General features: G+C 35.6%; 1 protein-coding gene across 7 annotated transcripts; it reads left to right on the forward strand.

Annotated features, from left to right (window-relative positions):
• Nucleotides 1-1,435: 1,435 nt before the first annotated feature.
• On the forward strand, nt 1,436-23,711 carry LOC114267438 (uncharacterized). Of its 7 annotated transcripts, none has more exons than XR_014365411.1 (17): nt 1,436-1,643; nt 3,094-3,230; nt 11,308-11,671; nt 11,815-11,904; nt 12,006-12,096; nt 12,335-12,401; nt 13,404-13,446; nt 15,503-15,674; nt 15,812-15,910; nt 16,318-16,386; nt 16,945-17,083; nt 18,697-18,895; nt 19,963-20,081; nt 20,239-20,278; nt 20,720-20,937; nt 22,083-22,122; nt 23,446-23,711. XR_014365411.1 is itself a non-coding variant. In XM_028210588.2 (16 exons), exons 2-15 carry the CDS (start codon nt 3,096-3,098, stop codon nt 20,893-20,895), a joined length of 1,803 nt encoding a protein of 600 aa, XP_028066389.2. In that variant the 5' UTR covers nt 1,436-1,643; nt 3,094-3,095; the 3' UTR covers nt 20,896-20,937; nt 23,446-23,711. The 7 variants fall into 7 exon arrangements, 5 of the variants coding, with proteins under 5 accessions (XP_028066389.2, XP_082778642.1, XP_028066967.2 ...); XR_014365412.1 differs by having other exon boundaries at nt 19,963-20,069; XM_028210588.2 differs by lacking the exon at nt 22,083-22,122.
• Nucleotides 23,712-24,115: the final 404 nt, after the last annotated feature.

Genomic DNA, 24,115 nt, shown 5'->3' on the forward strand with positions numbered 1-24,115 from the left:
CAAAAAAGGCGCCTGTGCATCAGAGTTCTCTCTGCAGAGTGTAGAAAATTGATTTGAAAACGAAACCAAACATCATACTCCAACACACGGGTATAAAATTGATTTCAGAGCACAACCAAACAGAGCCTTAGTTTTGCTTGATTTTTATTTGTATATTGTATAAAATTATGTTTTTTTTTTCTCTTTTTTTTATTATCAAGAAGTGAAAAGAGATTGGTTAGTTGTATTGATTTTTGTAATTTATATATATATATATATATATATAAATTTGTTGTGCTAAGAGCACAAAAAAGACATAAATTATTTGTTTCTTATCTGTGCCTAATATGAAATCTATTGTGTGCTTAAATTTATTTGCATATAAATATAAATATAATTAATTTAATTATATTAATATTTATTTTATTTTAAATATTATTCATGAATTTTTTTAATAAAAAAAATATTGGATTTTTTAAAAGTTCATTAAAAAAATAAAAATAACTCAAATTTTCATGATTCTTTTTTTCTTGGCAATTGAATGGGGGGCAACAGGAATTTTGAGTCTGCTCTTCACAATTTAAAGGGTTAATTTCAGTTTTATCCTTTAAATTATCATAAATTTGTTTATTTTATCTCTAAATTATTAATTTTACCTATTTTGTCTTTGAAATTTCTATTTCATCTTTAAATTATTAATTTCATCTATTTATTTTTAAAGTTTTGAAATCACCCTTTTCAAGCTTTAATAGTTATTAATTTGTACAAAATAACTTTTTTTTTATCTAAAAAAATTATTTATTTGTTTTTAAAAATATATTTGCCATCCATTTTTTAGAAGGTAAACATGATAAAATAAAATTGTTATGACCGTTGAATTGATTTATTTTTCATAAAAGATATGCATAAAATTTTATAAAATGGATGATTTGAATAATCAAAATAATATTTGTGACAAATTTAAAAATATTGGTCAAATTTAGATATGAACCTTTTAAAATTTAAAACCAAACCAAACACTGTAGAAAGTTGGAATGATTAATAAAAATAAATAAATAAATTAATTAATTAATGTGACATTAAACTTTTTAAATTAATAAAATGAATGATATTTTATTATTGAAATAAGTTTTGTAATAAATTCAAAAATATTAGTCAAATTTAGATATGAACCTTTTAAAAAATCAAAACCAAACCAAACAAGGTAAAAAGTTGGAATGATTAATAAAAAAAATTGATGAGACATTAGATTTGAACAAATTATTTTTCTGACTGATCATCTTTACAAATATTTCATTAAATTTACAATTGATTAAAAACTTGGTTAAAATTGTGTTTCAACAATTTTATTAAATTTATATCAAATGATGAAAGGGCTACATTTTTTATCAAATTAATTATTATTATTATTATTTTAATCTTTTGCGAGGCTTCAACTCAAAAAAAAAAAAAAATCAAGCCCATATCATTATCATTATAACAAAAAATACCAAACCAACCCAGGTCACACTCTGTGTTCATGAAAGAGAAAGTTAAAATTCAGCTGCTATTTTGCTGTTTTTCTTGTTTTGCAGGGATTCCAGCGATACGAACCAGAGACGCGACAGAGGAGGCCATGGCTTCTTGAAACATAATCCTTCCACACTGCACTTGCCAAAATTCAAGTTCGCTTTCATTCTCTCTCTCTCTCTCGATGATGATGATGATGATGTGTGTGCTATGAAAATCAATCAGTTGAATAGCATAGGGAAATTATTATTATAATTATTATTATTTCCTTCTACCCCTGCTCTCTGTTACCATAAGTTTGGTTTTGTATGTTAGTGGGTGTGGCTGATCAGGTTTCGTCATGCTTGTGGTAATTGTAGATCAATTGTTTGATAAAATGACCCACCCAGTGCCCTTCTTCTTATTCTGCTCTACTCTTTTTTTTTTTTTTTTTTTTTTTTTTTTATCTGTCTGATTGTTTGAACAAAAGGATTACATGGCAAAAAGCATTTTACCAGTTAGTTATAACTAGACAAATTACCTATATTCTCATCTAATCTAGTTGAACATAATGTCCTATATAGTTAATAAATAACAGTTTTTATACCATAAGGTTCATTCTTAAAGATATAAAGTACTGTGTTTGGTGGAATTTTAGTAAGAATTGTTCCATCTTTAGGGGCTCTGCAATTTGTTCCTCTTGTTACCGATGAGCTATGAAGCACCCACACTTCAAAACAAGAGCCGTATCCGTGTCGGACACATGGACACATATGGTGTGTCCCCTTATTTAATTAATTTATTTTCAGGGACACGTTGGGGACATATTAAAGACATGCCAACTTGTCTTTTCCCCCCATTTCCGTTAGTGCTTTTGTTGAATCTTGGATGTTAAATGTTTATTATTTTTTTCATAGATTTAAATACTTAATAGATCATCCATAAAAATATATATATATATATATATATAAAAGTTGTAAGTGTTAATTTAAAAGTTTTTTTTTTTTTTTTTTAAATATAGAATTAGAGTTAGTTTTTGTTAATTGATTGTTTGTGGATGTAATATTAATCTAAATAGCAAATAAAAATATATGAAAACATATTTTATTGTCATGTCCCTACCATGTCCGTATCCCCCTTTTTTTAAAATTGTCGTGTCCCATGTCTACATCTATGTCCATGCTTCTTAGCCGATGAGGTTCTTGAGCACCTTCTATCATGAATATTATCTTTGAAATCTTTGAGCTCCTTTGAGATGTAGTTGCATTATGTCAACTAAACCAGCACCTATGCCTAATTTATTTTTAATTACATGTCTTTCTTGTTAGTGAATAAAAATCTCCTCTTAATGTATAAAATTGGTGGTCACTTTTCTAAATTGGAGGAACTATGTTTGCACCATAGGTAAAGCCATAATGTAATGAAGTCAGCTTAAAATGAATTATATCCCACCTGGTAAAATATTTGAGGTATATTTTTATATAATATTTTTGTAATTGATGGGATATCATTGACTTCAGTTTGCAGTTTTACTCAACCTTTTCTCCTTTTTTGGTGTCTCTGTACTCTGTAATATGTAATATACATGTATACATGTGTGCTGATCTAGTTATTGTGAAACTGCAGTTATGGGGGTTATAAAAGACGGGACTGTTTCCGGAAAATTACCAAGTACTGAGTCTTTTGCAATTCACTACCCTGGTTATCCTTCATCAACCGCACGTGCTGTTGAGACTCTTGGAGGAAACAATGGAATCCTCAAGGTATGTACGTCTAGTAAAGTGTTGTTCCATGTCATATATGAATCAATGACAATACAAGGAGTAACTTGGATGATGTGTCATGTAATGCCTTCCTTCATATTAGCTAAAATATTTGGCTGTATCCTATTATTGCAATATCCTCAGTGGTCTGGGGATTTAAATAAATGCAATATAGATATACATGTTAAATGTACCTATAATGGGTTCAAGTATTAGAAATAGAGCTTCCAAAAAATGGTTAATATTTGGTATTTAGATAAAGCTCAACCCAAGACGTGGTTGTGGAGGTTTTCTTGCAAAAGGGAGAGGTATTGGAGTGGTGGAATGCAAATATGGGAGGGCTTTGGGGGCTTGAACTTTGAAGGAGGTTTCTATATCTCATGTCATGGTGTAAAAAGGTGGAAAGGAATTTGCAGTGGGTGGGACTCCTTTTGCAACCAAATTCAGTTTGTAGTGGGGAATGGAGAAAATGTAAGATCCAAGAATCATAGATGGTGTAAATTATAAAGTTTTTAGGCTACCCATGTATAAAAAAGATATGAGTGAGAGAGCGAGGCTGAGAGTATTTGGCGGGGGAGCTTCTGAGTTGCGAATTGAACAGAAGCTTATCACCATTCAGGTGGATGTTGGATCCAGAGGAGGTTTAGTGGAGATCATTGAGAGGAATCGATTCAGGAGTTACAATATGAAGATAGATTTGGGGGGTGTTTCTTGGGCCATAAAACCTTTGCGTCAGGTTTGGGACCAGCATAGTGATCGATCTTTTTTCTCCAAGTACACCAGTAGCTCAGCAGTTTTTTGGGTTCAGAAATTCAGTAACAAGGGAGGTGTCTTTGTTGAGATGTCAAAATGGGAGGCTGGGGTGAAACGAAATAACATCATCATTCCAGCAGGGGTTGATGGTCAGGGGTGGCAGGCAATGGCCAAGATGCTTGAACGAGTCATCCATGGAGGCACCAGGGTTTCAAATGTTGAAAGGGAGGTAAGGACTACAGACAAGGGGGGCCATAATAGAAATAATCAATCTGTATTCAGTACTCGCAGGGGAAATTCAGAGGGGAATAGGTTTATTTTCCAGAAAACAGGGGCAAATAGAGGAGCCTCATATGCTGATGTGCTTAAGTCTAGATCAAGTAGTTCGAATGGCAATAATTTCTTTTTGGAGATGCACAAGGTGGTCGTGTGCACCAGAACTGATTTCTTCGATGGGTGGGCTTAGATTGAGAAGGAATTAAATCAATCGTTTAAAACTTCAATTGTTCTGAGGCCTTTTCAATTAAATAAGGCTCTGTTTTTTGCAAAAAGTTCCGAGGAGGCTGATTACTATGGTGCTCAAGGAGTATGTTTCTTTCATAAAAGCATTGCTGTGAGACTGGATAGCTGGTCGGAGGAGGTGTTCAGTAAGGACGCTGTCATCTCTTCAAACGGAGGCTGGATCTCTGTCTACGACTTGCCTTTTAACCTCTGGAAGGACAAGATTTTTGAATGGATTGGGTCAAAGTGTGGTGGGTTGATTGAGGTGGATCGCAGAACCAGATATTTCGGAAATCTCTTCGAGGCTAAACTGAAGGTTAGAGGGTATGGCAATGGGTTCTTACCTGCAAAAATTCATGTTCGGTTCGATGAGATCTCTGTGGTAGTGCGCTTGAAGGCTCTGTCAAAACCTGTCGGAAGACGGGAGGTTCATCGGCCATGGAGATTTTTAGGCGACTTCAGCGCCGGAGAAGAGGAAGGCGAGGAGCCTCAGGGGACAAGCTCGACACGTGGCACGATGGAGATGAGAAGACAGATGGGTGACACGCTCGAGGGGGGTGCAGGTAATGGAGGAAACGCAAGGGTCGAAAGGGGAAGTCAGTCTCGAGATTTTAATTTTAATGGGCTTGGTTTTAATTTTAACGGGCCTGGTAATAAGGTGGACTCAACCCACGAATTGTTAGTCTCAAACAATAACTGTGATGGTGGGCCGGTGTTCTCAAGCCCACATGCTCGCCAAATTCATAAGGATAGGGGTCCAGTTCTTAATGGGAATTCAACAGCTGAGATGCCCATTGAAAGGGGCCCAAATGTTTTTAAAGGCCCAAAGGTTTCTTTTTCCAATCCGACTGAGGTTTCGGGGCTAGAGTTTAAACGGGTTACAGCTTATGATGGAGAAGAGGGTCTTCGACGATGCTCAGCGATAAAGGAGCCAAGTCGATTCCCACCTTGCGAAGTCTTAGAACCAGGCGATCTTGCTATACAAATTTTGTCACCCATTCGTAGAGATATGTATACAGAGGAGATCCATTTTGGGTTGGCAGATGTGGTCGACAGATCTGTGCGGGATTTACAGGGCTTAAATGGGAGGTCAGAAGATGGGATTGAGGATTTGATGGAGGTGATAAGGACCTCGGAAAAGCAGATTAATGAGGTGGATGAGGGCCATTTTGAGATACACGAGGTATTGCAAAATCTGGAGGAGTATGGATCATCTGTAAGTTCGGAATCAAAGTCTGAAGTGGAAATTAGTGAGGATGAGCAAGTAGATAGTGACTGGGATCTCAACCGTTTTTTTAATGTAGATTGTACCACTGTGGATGAGGATATTGGTAAGGCTTCTGAAGCTCTGAATCGGGTCAGTTCTTCTGTTACCCAAGGTTTAACAGTTTCATCTTTTCATGAGGGGTTACAAGCTATTCCAGATTCTTCCTTTTCTGGGGATGGGATTAGGGATGGGTTGTCTTTGCCTCTTCTGTCCAATTCCTTTTGCCTTGTTCATGATGTCTCATTAGTTGACACTGTTGTACAAGGGGTTACTGTTGATATCCCGAGGGCCACGGTGAATGAGTCTATCTTAATGTCTGGGTCCTTACATGCATCTATATCTCAAGGTCAGGTGAATGATAATCAGTGTCGAATTTTCAAAAATCATTTTGACAAGGGGGGCCAGGTTTTTAGTAGAGGGAAGGAAGAAACAGAGAGATGGCTGAAAGAGTTGAGCAAGTATGAGACCTGCCCAATTGAGGAAAATGAGATTCCTCATTTTTTGCAATTACTGCAAGTCATGGGGTTGTCATTAGTTAAAATTAAGGACATGTTTGGGCCGGTTAGAGTGAGTAACAGGTCCACGGGGGGGTCAGATGTTAGAAAGGAAGGTGATGGCAGTAAAAAAGGGGTAAGGGAATTAAGGAATTTAGCAAGTTCAGTTAATCATGAGAGGAGAAGTGGGGCTGTTAGGGGAGATAAGGTTTCCTTATGAAGATTATTAGTTGGAATGTGAGGGGGTTGGGTTCTTGGAAAAAGAGGGGTGTTATGAAGGATCTTCTTAGAAATCATCAACCGGACATTGTTGTTTTGCAGGAATCTAAAGTAGAAGTATGCGAGAGGAGGTTTATGCAAAGCCTTTGGGGGGTTATACATAGGAGATGGGTGTGTTTGCCTGCAATTGGTAGATCAAGGAGAGTTTTGATATTGTGGGATGAGAGAGTTGTTTCTGAGTGTGAAACAATAGTGGGGGAGTTTTCGCTATCAGTTAGGTTTAGGAACTTAGACAATTCGGAGTGGTGGTTGACAGGGGTTTATGGTCCTAACAAGCTTTCTAGGAGAAAGGATTTTTGGGAGGAGCTAGCTGGATTATTTGGGTTGTGTTCACCAAATTGTTGTGTAGGGGGGGATTTTAACGTGGTTGGGATGGTCTCAGAAAAACTTAATGGGATTAGAACGACTAGGAGAATGAGAGACTTTGACTCGTTTATACGAGAGTGTGAGCTGGTGGATCCTCCTTTGTGTAATACCAGATTTACTTGGTCTAATCTTCAAGAGAATTTGGTGTGTTGCAGACTGGATAGATTTTTATATTCTTTGGGGTGGGATGGGGTTTTTCCCAATTTAAGACAAGAATCGCTACCTAGAGTAGTTTCAGATCATTGTCCTATTGTGCCCGAAAGTTGTCCATTAAAATGGGGACCAATGCCTTTTAGATTTGAGAACATGTGGTTGGAGCATGCATGTTTTAAGCGAAATTTTGAGGAATGGTGGTCCAATGCTAGTTGTCACGGATGGAAAGGTTTTAAATTTATGAGAAAGTTGAAGATGGTCAAGGAGAAGATGAAGTGTTGGAATAGGGAGGTGTTTGGGATTTTGGAATCTTCAAAAAAGGAGGTGATGAGTAGAATAGTAGAGTTAGATGACTTGGAGGTGCATGGGGGTTTAGTTGAGTCATTGAGGAGGGAAAGATCCGAGTTTAGATTGAAACTGGAGGAGCTGACTTTTAGGGAGCAAATTTTTTGGGCTCAAAAAGCAAAGATCAAATGGTTGAAGGAAGGGGATGTTAGTTCAAAATTTTTTCACAAGGTTGCAGACGGGAAAAGGAAAAAGAAGTTCATCAAGAGATTGGAAGTAAGCCCTGGGGTTGTGGAGGACAGGGAGAATCAGATTGTCAGTGGCATTTATGATTTTTATTCCCAACTTTATTCGAAGGAAGAGATGAGTAGACCAGGGATTGAAGGACTAGAATGGGGAACCATTGATCCGGAAGTTGCAACATGGCTTGAAAGGCCTTTTGATGAAACAGAAATTCGAGAGGCAGTTTTTGATTGTGAGAGAGATAAAGCTCCAGGTCCGGATGGTTTTTCTATGGCTGTCTTTCAAGATTGGTGGGAGGTGGTGAAAGGGGATTTGTTGAGAGTGTTTTTGGAATTTTATGAGTCGGGGATTGATAATTTGAGTTCAAATGCCACATTCATCTGTTTAATTCCTAAGAAAGTGAATGCTGTTAGAATTGGAGATTTTAGGCCTATCAGTTTGGTAACGTCATTGTATAAGATTTTGGGGAAGGTTTTATCAAAAAGACTAAGGGATACGGTGTCTAGGGCGCAGGGGGCTTTTGTGAAAGGAAGACAAATTTTAGATGTTGCCCTAGTGGTAAATGAAGTAGTGGAGGAATATAGGAGTTCAGGGAGGGAGGGACTTATTTTTAAGGTTGATTTTGAAAAGGCATATGACAATGTGGATTGGCAATTTTTAGATTTTGTAATGGATAAGAAAGGATACGGCGGGCGGTGGAGATCTTGGATTAGGGGCTGTTTGTCGACTTGCAATATGTCAGTCATAGTTAATGGTAAACCAGGGGAGTGCTTTAGGGCTTCGTGAGGGCTTCGACAAGGGGACCCACTCTCTCCCTTTCTTTTTATTTTGGTGGCTGATGTTTTGGGCAGGATGGTCGATAGAGCTAAAGAAACTGGTCTTGTTGAGGGGTTGGAGGTGGGGAGGGATAGAGTTAGTGTTACCCATTTACAATATGCGGATGGAACTATATTTTTTTCCACGGGGGATAAAAATCAGATAGTTAATCTTTATTCAATCTTGAGAATTTTTGGGCTTCTTTTGGGGCTTAAGGTTAATTTTGGAAAAAGTAGCGTGGTGGGAATTAATATGCAACAAGATCAAATTCAGAACAGGGCGTCTCTTTTAGGTTGTGGTATAGAGTCACTTCCGATTAAGTATTTGGGGCTCCCATTGTGTGGTAATCCTAGGAGTGAAGTTTTTTGAACTCCAGTGATGGAAAAGATTGGCAAGAGATTGAATGGTTGGAGTAAGGCTTTACTATCTCGAGGGGGTAGATACACTTTGGTTAAGACTGTTTTGAGTGGTATTCTGGTTAAGGTGGCAAGGTCAATAGAAAAGTTGATGCGGGATTTTCTTTGGGAAGGTAAGGATGAGGGGAAAAAGGATCATTTGGTGAATTGGGAGGTGGTGTCGTTACCTAAGGAGAATGGGGGTTTGGCTATTGGTAACATTGTGGCTCGGAACTTGGCCCTTTTTGGCAAGTGGTTATGGAGATTTCCACTTGAGACTGATTCACTATGGCATTCGGTTATAAGAAGCAAATATGGGATTCAAGACAATGGTAGGGATTCACGAGTGGTTTTAAGGGGTAGTTGCCGTGCCCCTTGGAAGTCAATTTCTCAAATTTTCACGTGTTGGTCTCGACATCTTTCTGTAAGGGTGGGCAATGGGGAATTTGTTCGGTTTTGGGAGGATGTTTGGATGGGTCAATCTTCTTTTGCTGCGGATTTCCAGCATCTTTATCGAGTGGCTCGTTCTCATAACTCTTCAATTGCTTCCATGGCTTGCTCTCTCTTAGCTCCAATTGCTTGGAATTTTGATTTTTCTAGAAATCTTAATGATAGGGAGGCTTCACAGTTGGTTTCTTTATTATCTAGAATTGATCACTTTTCTTTATCTCCTCTTTTGGAGGACAAGAGGGTTTGGGCACTTCATTCGTCCGGAATATTTTCTTGTAAGTCTTTTTTTGATTACATCATCGATAATCCTCAAATTCCTCAATTTCCTTTTTGCAAAAAAGTTTGGAAGGCTTGTGCTCCCTTAAAGGTAAAGGTGTTCATGTGGGCCTTGGTTCATGAAGGAATTTTGACAAATGATACATTGCAGAAAAGGAGACCCAATCGTTTTTTAAATCCTCAATGGTGCATTCTGTGTTGTAAGAGTGGGGAATCCGTGGATCTTTTATTCTTACATTGTCCAATAGCTTTGAATTTATGGCATAGATTGTTTAGTGTTGGAAATGTTATGTGGGTGACCCCAAAAAGGAGTGCGCATATGCTCTTAGTGGATTTTCGCACATTTGGAGGATCGAAGAGAGCCAAAATTCTATGGACTTGTGCCGTCTTTGCAATTTTTTGGGTGCTATGGTGGGGAGCGAAATCAAAGGTTGTTTGAAGATAAGTTCCGGGAGGTGGGCTGTTTATGGGATCATGTTTGTCACTTATCTTCTTTTTGGGTGTCGGGAAACTCTTTATTTAAGGGAGTCCCACTCTTTTTGTTAGCTAGAGATTGGTTGGCGGTGTGTGCTTTGTAAGCTTTTGCTTGTTTTTAGTTGGTTAGGGGTTTTTTCTGTTTGTATTTTCTGTCTTGTGTTTAGAGGATGCCTCATCCTCTCTTCCTTTTTTAGTTTTATCAATAAAGCTTTTGTTGTTGATAAAAAAAAAAGAGTCATAGATGGTGTAGTGATGTTTAGTTGGAGATCTCTTACCCTGGTATTACCCTTGTGGTGCTTAATAGGGAAGCAGCTGTGAGTGATTATCTGAAGGTGGAGGAGGGTCATTTTTTGGGGATATTGGGTTGCAGAGGGAGCTTAATGATGGGGAGTTGGAGGAATTGACGAAATCATTGATATATGTGGGCATTTATATGCCTCGTGCATTGATGATGGGGGAGATTCAATCCGTTGGATGAGATCCAACTCTGACTGTTTTTCTGTGGTCTTTTTATGATGTTTTTATGGGTCACAAGAGTTGTCTTTTTCTATGAAAAGGAGTTTTGAGGTACTAAAGCCCACCTGAGGTGGCATTTTTTGTTTGGTGCATGGTGCATGGTGCATGGTATGATTCTGACCATAAATAATGTGAAAAGAAAAAGACAAATGGATGTTAATTGGTGTTGCATGTGCAAGCATGATGAAGAGTCGGTGGGTCATCTTCTTATCCATTATGAAGTTGCTCGGGTGCTATGGGCTTTGCTCCTCATTATGATTGGTATGGAATGGGTATTCCCTCAGAGGGTGGGGGAGGTTGTCGTGGAGGGGAGCTCGTGTGGGTAAAAGGAGGAAGGTGTGGTGTTTGGGCCCTTTGGTAATTTTGTAGTTAGTGTGGGCGGAGAGGAATATGAGGACTTTTGATGGGAAGGAAGAGCTAATTTCGAAGTTAAAGAATTCATTGTTGTCTTGTCTTGTTAGTGTAGTTGGTTTTGGGGAAAGATCAATCCTTGAATCAATATTTAGAAAATTTTGAATGCTTCTAATGTATAGTTGAGATACGTTTTCTTTTGTACGAGGGCTGCATCCCGTGGTGCCTAAAAAACAAGTGCATACCATATTTGCTGGTAGCAAATGCATTTCCTATAACAGAACGTTTTTTGGGTTTCTTATTTTGACTTAACGATTATTGTTCTATGCTAAATCGCTACTGTGATGTCATGCACTTGTTACTTAATGTTGCATACATGCAGATCTAAAAATTTCCATCATACTGAAACGTATTCTACTATAAATATGCTAATAAATGCTTGGCATTATTTTCAGGCTCGTAGCTTGCAGTCAAACAAGTTGGAGCTTCATTTTCGCCCCGAGGATCCGTACTCACACCCTGCTTTTGGGGAGCTTCAACCCTGTAACAATTTTCTTTTGAAGATAACAAAAAAGGCTGTTAGGAATGGCCAAGATGCTGAGAACACTGACAGGGTATCAACATGTTTGTCAGAAGATGAAATTCATCTGAATCAAAAGAGTTGTCCTGAATCAGTCAAAAATGATCAACACGTGGATGAATGTCAAATTGATTCAATTACTGCACCAACAGAATTCAAAGCTCAGTTGCCAGAAGAAGTGCAAGAAGATCTTTCTGCTGATATTGTTGCTCGAGTCTCAGAGGCTTATTATTTTAATGGTTAGAAAGTACTTGGTGTTATTTTGCAGTCTAGTTTCTTACTTTTTTTCCTTTCCATTTGTCCTCACCATGTTCTTACTTTTTTCTTGTTGTTTCGTTTTTTTTTTGGTTTCATTTCTTCACGTGCTTTTTTATTAAAAAAGGAATGGTAGATTACCAGCATATTGTTGCTGTTCATGCGGATGTTGCTCAGAGAAAGAAGAGAAACTGGGCAGATATGGAACCACAATTTGGTTAGCCCTCAACATTCATGGTTTATACAATTTGGAAATGAAAATTAACTGCTTATACTTAGTTTATCCAAATTTATTTTCTTATGCATGCTACTCTGTAGAGAAGTGTGGTCTTATGGATGTGGATCAGGAGGATTTGATGATTCTAGTGCCTCCGCTCTTCTCAATAAAGGACGTGCCAGAGAAAGTAGTGTAAGATGCTTCAGTTTGTTTTGTATTCTTCTGTTGGACACTTGGTTATCTAAATATAAAGTCCTTAAATTTAATTGAAAGATGGTTAATATTAGAAGTTGACCCTTTTCAGCACGGAATCATGCCCATTGTTTTGAATTTCAAAATATGTGATCACTTGGGAATTTCATACTTGAAATCATGGATCAAATACTACCATCCTTTGAATTTGATTTGATCTACATTGATTGTCTTTCAGGTTAAAACCAACAGTAAGTCTTAGCTCAAAGAAAAAACAAAGGGGAGTTGTACAACACCGTTGGGAGGTATTTTTTTTTCCTGCTGCCAAGTAAAGAATTATTTTAGTTGTGCAGAAACCTTAGATCTTGGCTCTATTAATGTAGAACTTTAGTGCTACAGATACTGCTCTTTTATTCATATATTCATCCTGTGGGCTAAGATATATCTGAAAGTTGTTTTACTGCAACAACATGCACCACCTAACCTAGTGCAGTTATTTATTTTAATCTCCATATCTCTGACAAGCTGATTGGTGCATAAACATTTGTGTTGGTTGTGGAAAAGTTGCCTTTCTTCATATTTTCAGAGCTTCTCCAATGGTGAGCTATATGGCTTGCTATATTTTGCCTTGAAGCTACAAAATTTCTACCCCATTGGTAAGGAATATGACTTGCTATATATGACCCATAGCTAAACCTTGTGCCAAATATAGCTTTAGGTTTAACTATAGGCAAAATTTGTGTGTCTACATCTTTCCTCTTGGGACCCATATATAACATTTTAATTTGACATTTTGTGAGAAAAAAATTGAAAAATTTGACATTGCACCATTGAAGCAACATAAAGCAAAGCATTTTAACACTATTGATTGCTTAAATTATAGCAACAACTAGCTATTTACCTATCCAACCGCAGGAGATGCTCTAAACATTTAATATCATTTTCATCTGGCATTGTAAATTTTTATGCATTCCATTTTGTATAGCTGAGAAAAACCAAGAAGAATTTTCACCAAGCTGGAAGAGTCTCCATCTTTGTTCCTTGTCTGATTTCTTGCTATGAATCATGGCTCTGCTAATACTTTATTTTATTTTATTTTTTTTGCTTTTGACAAAACTGCTTCATTTAAGTGCATATGATCTTGTTTGATGAAATATTCAAAATTTTGGTTGACTTTATATCTATGTTCTCTCTTTTTCAGATGCTTTAGAGTAATGTAGCGCAGCCAAATATTCACGTCTTTCTTGAAATCTTAACATAGATTTGTTGTTAAGGAATTGACATATTTGTTATTTTGTCTGGTGCAGATGGATATAGAGCCAAGCCTTGCAATTGATTTTAACATAAAGGATATCCTAATTGCTTACTTGATGATTTACTTATATATGTGTCAGATAGTAGGACCTTTTAAATTTCCATTTTTTCTTCGGATGTTTTTATTTTTTTATTTTGTCCCTCTGCAGTCCACATTACTATGGTTTCACATTTGCATGGTAAACTACTAACCATTGTTAGAATTTCCCATCTTTACCTTCACCTACTCCACTACACACTCCACTTCACCTACCTCCACTTCACCACACACTCCACTTCACCTAACCCACTATCACCTCCACTACACCTACTACCACATTTTCTTCTATATATAGATTGTATAGGAATTGTAATGAATTAATCTAGTAATACAATCAATCAACATATCTATATCAATCAATAATATACATCAATTCTAACAACCATTTCGTAACATCATGCTTATATGAAGTTGACATGCATTGAATGAAAATCACATTAAAGATGCCTTGTAAAAAAAATCAAAGGCCATACAAGCACAGTATTTATAGGAAAATGCCTTTGTTTAAATGATCTTTATTCTAGAGGGGATTATAGGCACTGAAATATCTAGTCACAACCACTGAAGCAGCATAAAATATGTAGAAACTAGCTAATCAGATTGATGTAATTGCTATACTAGTCTTCTTGGGTGCCAAGGTTTTACAAACTAGCTCCTTGTGATGCCTCTAAAGACCTCGACTAGATCTTTTCTTTCAGTGTTGTGCCTAGCTTTATTTGGACTGCTTTAGGGATAGTGAAAATGATTGATGATAATCTCCTCAACAACTAAGTGTGGCCTTGGGCCAAAACATTAATTTCCAAATTGATTCTTTAGATTTTCAGACATTTTTTTGGGATTGTATAGGAAAAAATCTGGTGTCCTGTGGAAGATCGCAAGTTGAATCACATGCCTTCCTCGATGCCTACAAGAAAGAACACCATTAGTAGTACCCGGCTGGAGGCACTTTGATGCCTAAGTTACAGACGTTCACTAGAAAGAGGGTAAAGCACAAAGAGAGTGTGTGTGTGTGTGTGTGAGAGAGAGAGAGAGATTGGACTCTGTCCCTACATCCTCCTTTTATATTACTCTATTCCTTCTCCACAAAAGATTGGACTCTCACAGAGTCACAGGCCTAATCCTAGTAGGACTATAATTTTTCTCTGGATGGATTGACTCCAATCCATTTTGTGACTTATCTTTTTATCCCTCCATGTGTGCATGCTTATTATCAGACTTCATCATGCCTTTGATTGTTGACTTGCCACCTCATCTGGTTGGGGCGCAACAAGATTTTTCCTCCTCCAGGGGTGATAAAGTGATTTCATTCAATTGACTTGTTCCTTTGTTGCTGCTTTTGGTTAAGTATATGACCATTCATAATGGTGCAACTTTTGATGACACTGAGTGGGAAATTAAAAAAATCCTATTGTCACATTCGAATGTTTCTCCTATGGACGTGAGTCTATTGTATTATTATTATTAATTTTATTTTTTTATTTTGGATAATTTGGACATGAGAATTTGCAAATGTAAGCATTTTATAAATATATGTTTATTTGTTTTAGAAGTGGATGCTTATTTGGAAAAAGAATATGTCATTGAGGTAAATATGCCCATTTGCATCCATTTAAGTAGATACTGTCAATCTCATAGGCCAGGCATTGCACATAGTTATTTGCAACTCACTCAATAGATACATTTAGGCTTTCTATCACTTATCATGAAAGAGATTCAATCCTTTTTACAACTTTATTTTTTTCACTCTTTTCCAATATTCCAGCATTCTGTCTTTTGCAAAAACAGATTTCTAGTATATTGGCTAATTTATAATTTGTGTAACCAGATTTATGGGCTTAGTTTCATCACTCAATTTCTAGAGGCATGGTGTGGGAAGTAATCTTCACTATGTGAAGGTGCAACTTTGCCATAGCCTTGTAGTGATTAATAAAATGAATGTTGGGTTGATATATTGTCTTGTATGTGTGATTAAATGGAAAATAATTATGAGATCCAGACATATATGCTAGATATTTTTTTCTTTTAGTTTTTGTTGCCTTAATGCATTCATACAGATTCCTAAGAAAGTGTATTGGGAGAAATACATACCCAAAGACTCCGAACAATGGGATTGGCAGATGGCTTTATGTAAGTTGTTTGATGAGCGTCCTATATGGATAAAAAGTTCAGTAGCTGAACGGTTGCTTGACAAAGGTCTACAATTTGCAGACCATTTGCTCAGAAGGTGGGTTCCCCTAAAATTTGGCCTTTGTATCACCTGAAAGAATTTTGTGTTGATTGTGTTTGAATGAACTGAATATTTTCTGGTAATTAGACATGTATGATATTCTGCAGTGGCCACGTATTTGTTTGATCATGCAGGCTTCTTTTTAGAACGGCATATTACTTCTCAAATGGGCCATTCCTTAGGTTCTGGATCAAGAAGGGTTATGATCCTCGCAAAGATCCTGAATCTCGCATGTGAGAACTACTTAAAATGACATTTCTCTTATTCAATGTATTTGTACATCTATTGTAGCTTTCTTTGGCATATTATTTTAATCAATTCTACTAGTCTTGATTATCTTGAAGCTTGGACCAAGTATACTTTTCACTACTAGTAAAGGTTGGTTAAGCTTATATGATGTTACCAACTTGCATGAGCTTACTGTCGAAAATAATTTAATAAGGCAGTCTGTTCAAACATCTGAAAAGCTAAACAACTTGCAAAAGGAGAAATTTAATGAACGACTTCATATCATATATGAATAGTATAAATCTTTTATGTTTTATTTTTTCTATTATGGTACTTATAATGAGTATGCTATACTAAAATTCTTTGAACCCTGGATTGTTTTGATGCTTACTTTCCAATATTTCTTTATCAGATATCAAAGAATTGATTTTCGAGTCCCCCCATCATTACGAAGCTATTGTGATGCTAACATGGCAGCTGGGTAAGTTATTTCTTGAATTTTTTTGCCTTTGCTTAGTCAAGTTTATTTTTATGTGATATTTGCTCTCGTGCCCCATTTTGACTGTCTATGACAGGCTAATTTGTTCATACTAAACACTTGGTTGTTTAGGATATGGAGCAATTTAAACAAGGAATGTGTTGATGCCTATTATTACATCAGCCAATAAAACTGAGAGCCTAGAAACTTATTTTTAAGAATATTGGTGGGAACCTGTATTTGCTATGAAATTTTAACTATATTGATCTTATCCTCATCCAGTCAATCATTAGTTTTTATCTGTGATTTACCTTTTTTCGAGCACTAAAACGTTTTTTGCCATGTCTAACCAAGGAAAAAGCATAATCATAGCATTTCATTAATTATCCTCTTACTAATGTGAATCCATTTTCTTATTGACCTTTTTGTCATTAGTTTTTTTATGGGGCCTCATGATTGGACTGCTTAATGATTCTGCTTTCTGTTTACAATTTGTAGCAACTCATGCCATTTCCAGCCATATATATATATATATATAGTAATTTACTTTTGTTTCTATAGGTTAAAGCATAGATGGGAAGATATATGCTCATTTCGTGTTTTTCCTTACAAGTGCCAAACTTCATTACAATTTTTTGAACTTGCTGACGATCACATTCAACAGGAGATTAGGAAACCTCCACAGCAAGCAACTTGCACAGTAAGTTACTATTCTAATAATAATGAATGTGTAATAATATTCGAATTCTTGTATTTCCTTGTCCCTGCTACACCTGATGGTGAAGAGAGATCATATTCTAGCGTTAAAAGTACAGAGATCTTTCTTAAGTTAGGAAATGTTCATATCCACACTAATCCTTGACTTTTAATGCTAGGTAGTACAAAGCTCCATGGTCTTTAATATTATGTTATGGCTTATCACGAAAACTTTCTTTTGTTTTTTCCTAGATCATCCATATGGAAATTTGTGTTCTCTCTCTCTTTTAACATTTAGAGCACCATATGAATCCTCTCTCTTCCATCCCACTGAAACCATTATGCATCCATAGCCTTAAAATCATTATTAATCTTGTTATGGTGACAACAATCTGTTGTTACATAATTTTCAATCTTATTTTTGCAGATTGGTTTCTGGATACTTTCCGCTATAATCATTGAATCTAGCTAATAGTACATGTAAAATATTTTAGTAATAAAAAAAAGATAAAATGTGACTAAATAGTTTCCGAACAGTTAGTACTTTCTAGCTATTTATAACCAAATATGGCATACTTCCGCCAGTTGATTAAAATGTCAGATTTCTCTTTCTGCAAGGCTGATATTGTTTTTCCCTCTAAAACATTTTTGCATTTTCTGCTCAAGTTTTGTAAGGAGTTGTTGCTTACCAAGTATAGGAAAAGAGAGGATCAGCATGAAAGCATTGAAAAAAAATGTGTTGTAAATGTTAACAAAATTGTGTTACAATTAAATGTTATTGTGAGAATACTGACAGCTTTTGATTAATCATTTATCAATCTGTCCATTTAAATGCTTGCATTTTTTTTCCTTTTCTTTTGGAGTAGGTGAATGGGATTAGATAATTTTATTCCTGGGAAGTAAGCAAGGATGCAACCTGTCCACTACCTCTCCCTACTCTTGTGACAACACCTAATATGAATTCGTAGTCTATGTGCGAGTCTTTGGGATGGGACCTTAGTTGCACAAAGCAGGGGCAGGGGAGCAGAGGGCATATAGAAGTTTCTAAAGTGGGAAGTGTCTATGGGAGCGTATGTATATTTTATATATTAAAACATTATATATTCTTAACAATTATTTCTTGTATTTAGTTGTAATGCGTGTTTAGAGATTGACGTCAACTACAAATTGTTTTTGTTACAAATAAATATTATGTAAATAGAAAGTACCTAGATAAGTTTGAGATATTTTCTTTTGTTTCTTTGAGATTTGTATATTTGAGAGGTTCTATCTCAGTTGAGAGGGAGTTTCTTCCTCAAGGAGAGCCAGTTTCTTACTTGGGAGCGTGGAATCGAGTCAAGGAGTAAGAACTATCACCCAGGTAGGAGTTTTCTGCTGATAAGGGTGGGAATGGCTTAACAGACTTCAATAGGCTTTTATTGGAACATTGCTGAAATATTTGTAGAGTTCTTCATGAGGTGTTACAATCACAATCACGTCATTTTCGTGATGATTTATTGTTTGTCTGCAATTTGCATTAGGTTTTATACCCGCACATGCATGCTATGTTCCCAATACTGTAACACCTTCCATGTTTAAGTTCTGATTTTTATTTTTATATTTATTATTTTTTTGCAGTGTGCGACTGGATGGTTCTCATCAAGCGTGCTTGGTAGCTTGAGATTTTGTGTTGCTGTGAGGTTCCTTTCAGTATACCCAATGGCTGGTGCAGAAGCCTTGCTTAAATCTGCTTCTGAACGGTTTGAAAAGTCAAAGAGAATGCAGATTTATACTAAGGAATTGAGACTTGAAGAAGAGATTCAACAAGTCAATGCAGGTTTAAACTAACAACAATGCTTATAGTTTTTTGCTGAAAAATTCTTTGTTGTGCTAAGTTTTGTGATGGATATTGCATTGTTGGCCCATTCTTAGTTCTTATTATAAATACTGCAACTGTTTTGAATAGCTTCGTGTTATTATTTGTGAAATTTTAAGTATCACTTCAGACAAATACTAATGCAAGGAACCGTGTAGGAACCAATAATAGTGCAACAGGAATAATCACAAACAATTACAATGAAGAGAAACTCTATATTTTCTCCAATTTTATTAATAATAATAATTATAAATAAATAAAAAATTAAAAAAACACACACCATAGCCTTAAGGCTTTTAACCTTTTTTATGATAATAGAAACCCTAATCCTAACAACCGTGTGAAATACTAAAAAAAAGGATATAAAATAATTCTAATTCTTTGAGGCTAAGTAATCTTCTTGTAGAACAAATAACCAACAAAAAAAGAAACCTAATAATTCTAGGTCATTTTTTTACTAAACCAAAATATTCCTAATCAACTATTAGTTCTCAAATAATAAAAATAAAAATACAGAATTATTAAAATTTTGTCGTCATCATAATATACTTTGTGTTATTTAGAGTAAATCTAAGTGCACTTAATATTTTTACAGAATGGGACACAAATGTGAGATAGAGTGGGTCCCACATATGGTGGATCCCATTTGTTGTCTGTAAAAATCTTCTATGTTAATAGCACAGCTGATTTTTAATTAACCTCGTACTTTTTTTGTGTGTAATACACATTACCTCTCCTTTTTTGGGTGAATACACATTACCTCTCCTCTCCCTGCTTCAGATGCAATTTTGCCTTATCTTCAATTCTTTTGTTTTGAAGTAGTCCTTTATGTGGCATAATTTACTCTTTGAATGCTACATTCCTGGTGTTCACTCATTTCTTCTATAAGCTCTCTCTTTTTTTCTTCTTATTTTTGGCGTTGAATTCTCTCATATATCAATTGTCACGATAACTGCTGAAACTACTGAAGATTTTTCCCACTCAAGTAGTCATTTTTAGAGTATCCTTGATTGAATTTTATGGTGCAGAACTGGTAGATAGGGAAGATAAAGAAGAACTGAATGATGATGACGATGAAGATGAAGAAGAAGAAATTGATGATGACAATGTTGAAGAGGAGGTGGACCCATATGAGGTATTTCATCTGGTAAAATTATAGCCTGTTTTATTTTCTGCTGTCATTTTGATTCAACAAATATGCATTTGATTCCTTTTATCTTAAATGGTATATTGCGCATCCCTTTTTTCTTGGTTCGGTTTATTGTGCTTTTTACTAATTTTCCTCTCATTTTTCTTGATTATAGGCTTGTGAGGATGAAAATTTTGCTCCACAGCCATGTTCTTGTATCCTTGAAACAACAATTTTGTATTTCATGTTCTATTATGCCTTGTTATAAAACAAGAAATGAAAATTAAATCACAGGCTAGTTTGACTATTTTGTCCCAGAAAATTCAGTTCTTTTCTCTAAATTTATTCTGAAACCTATTATTGTTTGATAATGCTGTATTATAGAGTCAACCTATTGTGCTACAATGCAAGAATAAAGTATTGCACTTGAATTTGATCCTTGTATCCCCAAAAGCTCTATTCACCATGAATTTCCATTGCTCGACTGTAAGAAGGTTTTTCTTAAAAATTATATTAAAAAAAGAAAAAAAAAAAGATGAAGATGTGAAGAATTTTCTTCTTAATGTCTTTGTCCCACCTATCTTAACCATTAAAGGAATCTATTTGAGATACCTTGAAACGTTACGGTTACTTTAGATTTCCTATATGTTGCTCAGATATTGGTAATGAGAATATCTCCAAGAACTACTTGCAAGAGCTTTTTGGTAGTTTTCCATCCGGTGAAGTTGGCGGCGGCCACAGGTTGCAAGATGCCGACAACAGTGATGGAGAATATCAGATATATGAACAATATAGTGATGGCAACTACTCCAATGAAGACGACGACTACTGACTTGTTAATTGTGAATTAAAGCATATTTCATTTTCTTTGAAGGTATGTCCTCTATCTTTATGAATGACATAGATAGCAATGGCAACTACTATAATGGTGATGATTGCTGACAATGTCATCCGAACTCTGTACTTGATCCCGAAGAATAGGCAAAGTGTGTGACCAAGGTTTTGAAAAGCGGTTGTGGTCGCCGTAACGGTGGCGGTGGCACGGTTGCGGGGTGTAAAAGCCGTAACGTAACGGTTGTGATAACCGGAATCGTGAATTTTTTTATTTTGCACAATTTGAAAAAAACTTACAGATACGCATATTTTTTTTTTCCATGATCATATTTATTGGGTTTAAAATAAATATTGTTCAATTTTTGTAAATTTTTAAATATGATCCAATCTATTTCATATTTTTAAATCATTATAGACTGAGTTTTTTACATTTTATTTTAATAATTAATGACTTTATATTATACAAAAAATCAATCACTAACTATTATATATAAGATAAACAATGACAAAAGTAAAAGAATAAATAAGAGTCTAAATATATATATATATACATATACATATTTTAACTAAGCCAAATAGATAATGACCACACTTATTATTATTATTATTAAACAATATATAGATAGACACACACAAGTAAAATGGTTGAGTGATAGCAGCTGAATAGAAAAACAAAAGTTTTATAACTTCAACAAATCAATAACATGTTCTTCATCTTCCCTCTTCTCTCTCTCTATCTCTTGCTCCTCCATCTTCTCTATTTATCTTCCCTCTTCTCTCTATCTTTCTTCCTCCATTTTCAGCTTTTTTTTTATGTTTTTTTTCTAAAGAAGCAGTTCGAAACCATTACGTAACAGCGCATAACAGGCCGTTACGGCACCATTACGACCGCTACGGCAACCGCTACGGTCAACACACCTGTGAATCTCAATAACACTGCAAAAGCGACTGTAACAAGTGGCGGTAACCACTACAACCGTTACGTAACGGTTGCGGTCGCTTTTTAAAACCTTGTGTGTGACGGTATATTTTCTCTTAATATGCACTTACATTCATGCTTAGCTGGAATTCTTTTTCCAAATTTTCCCAGATATATTTCTTTTCTTTCTGCACTTGTTTATGCTGTCTATGGGTTTTTACTTATTGACTATTTTTTTAACCTACCCAAACATCAATCTATTTCAGCTCTAAGTGATCTTCTACTCCAGAATTTGTTAATTTTGAGGTACGGTAAATTACAAAGCCTCATTTGGTGACGGTTTTGTTTCCTATATTTGTTTTCGTTCACTTTTTTTTTTTTATATAAATTACAAATACATCCCCTGAGCTTTGCTTAAAATATGAATTGTCTCCTATAGTTTAGAAAATTACAAATACCTCACTGTCAGAATTTTTTATTTAACAGAATTAATTGAAAAAGTGAAATTTCTAATTGTTTACCTATACAATAATCAAATTATCTAAGTTATTAATTGAAATAAAATTTTAACGTTATTAAAAACTGTTAATTAACTTGATAATTTATTAATAAAAAGACCTATTTGTTATGAAATTAAAAATCTTGGGGGCATAATGTAATTTTTGGAATCATAAGAGGTCATTTGCAATTTAAATAAATCTTAGGAGGTGTGTTTGTAATTTAATTTTTTTTTTTTTTTTTGAAAAACCAAAAATGGAAACATTGCCAGTGACCTTTCAACGAGGTCTTACTTTCTCTGCCGACACTTTGACAAACCCCATGGCAACGAGCCAAGGTTCTCTCCTTGCAGCTTCGTACTTGTGCTCGTTCTTGCAGGCCTTCAGGTCTACTTTTAGGCCCAATTTTAATAATCCGAACCGTTCATATTTTATGATTTATTCAGTATATCATACCTGTAAAAAATCAAGTTGATCGGATATCAGAAAGCATATATTCGGAAAACTGTTTATTAAATTCTTTAAAAAATAGTTTTTAGTTCAATTTTTCGAACACATACTTTCTGATATCCGATCAACTTGATTTTTTACAGGTATGATATACTGAATAAATCATAAAATATGAACGGTTCGGATTATTAAAATTGGGCCTAAAAGTAGACCCGAAGGCCTGCAAGGACGGACGCAAGTACAAGAGCTGCAAGGAGAGGATCCTCATTCATGGGCAACCACCACATTGGTCCAACCTCCACTGTTGGCCACCATCTTCAGAAAATTTGTGTCCAAACAAGTTTTTTTGTTTTTTTTATACACAAAATATAAAGAATAATGCTTGGGACCCCTTTTGGGGGTCACTCCCTCACCCCCCTTTATCACGTGGCGGGTGGTGATTGGAGGAGCAGGAAAAAAAAGAAAAAGAAAATGTAACCAATGAGAGAGAGAGGGGGTCAAAGGGGGTGGGGAGAAAATGAGGGATGAATCATTGTTGAAATATAAAACTGGCAATGTTATCAAACACCACCTAAAAAGTTTGTTAACCATCCATTTATGGTTGGTAGGATCAGTTACTTGTTTGAGCTTTTAATTCAGAGCATTGAATTATGATAGATTTACGTGCCAATGTGTTTTTCAGATGAAAAGCCATACTGTGGAAAATCAAAGAGCTGCCCCTTGTATGTCGCTAGGAGTTTGTGATTCCTGGATTTAATTTGTGTAGGGATGTTTATTTATTTATTTATATTTATATGGTCATCCTAAAATTATTACGTATTTTCGTCGACAGAGAAAAAGCAATGCAGAGGGATACTTTTTATCATTTTTAAAAAGTGGTATTGAGGGACACTTTTCTAATTTTGACCTTATCAGATAGGAAATGAAAATGCACTTTTGCTTGTCTCACTTTTTTTATAGGGTATATATGTATGAGTCCGGATTGTCTATCGCGATTTCCTGCAGTGGTCCAAAATGATTTCGTTTTGAATTTTTTTTTTTATTTTTTATTCTTCTTCTTTAGCTTTTGAGCCTCTTTTTCTTCTCTCTCATCTCTCAAATGTTTGAGAGACCACAACCCAAAGACACAGAGAGACAAAGATGGATGGCGAGCGGCTGTGGCGAGCTTGAGCTAGATAAGATATTAAATACATCTCTCCAAACATAGCCCCTGTTTTTTCTCTCTCGCCAGCGAACTCCCATTGCTTCTCCGCCACCGTCGCAGCCCTCACTTTTTGCCCGGCCACCACCTCCGCCAACAACCTCGTTTGTTCATTTGCTGAAACATATTTGAACTAGAGTTTTGCAAATGG

The sequence above is a fragment of the Camellia sinensis genome, chromosome 4 (genome assembly GCF_055761805.1).
Source record: "Camellia sinensis isolate YWXY chromosome 4, ASM5576180v1, whole genome shotgun sequence".
Classification (NCBI taxonomy): Eukaryota; Viridiplantae; Streptophyta; class Magnoliopsida; order Ericales; family Theaceae; genus Camellia; species Camellia sinensis.

What these genes read in the sequence shown, in the direction of transcription:
- LOC114267438 (XM_028210588.2), top strand. Translation starts at nt 3,096, where the DNA reads ATGGGGGTTATAAAAGACGGGACTGTTTCCGGAAAATTACCAAGTACT. An exon ending in GAAACAATGGAATCCTCAAG is followed by an intron (nt 3,231 to 11,307) that starts GTATGTACGTCT and finishes CATTATTTTCAG; the next exon opens with GCTCGTAGCTTGCAGTCAAA. An exon ending in CATATGAGGTATTTCATCTG is followed by an intron (nt 20,082 to 20,238) that starts GTAAAATTATAG and finishes TCTTGATTATAG; the next exon opens with GCTTGTGAGGATGAAAATTT.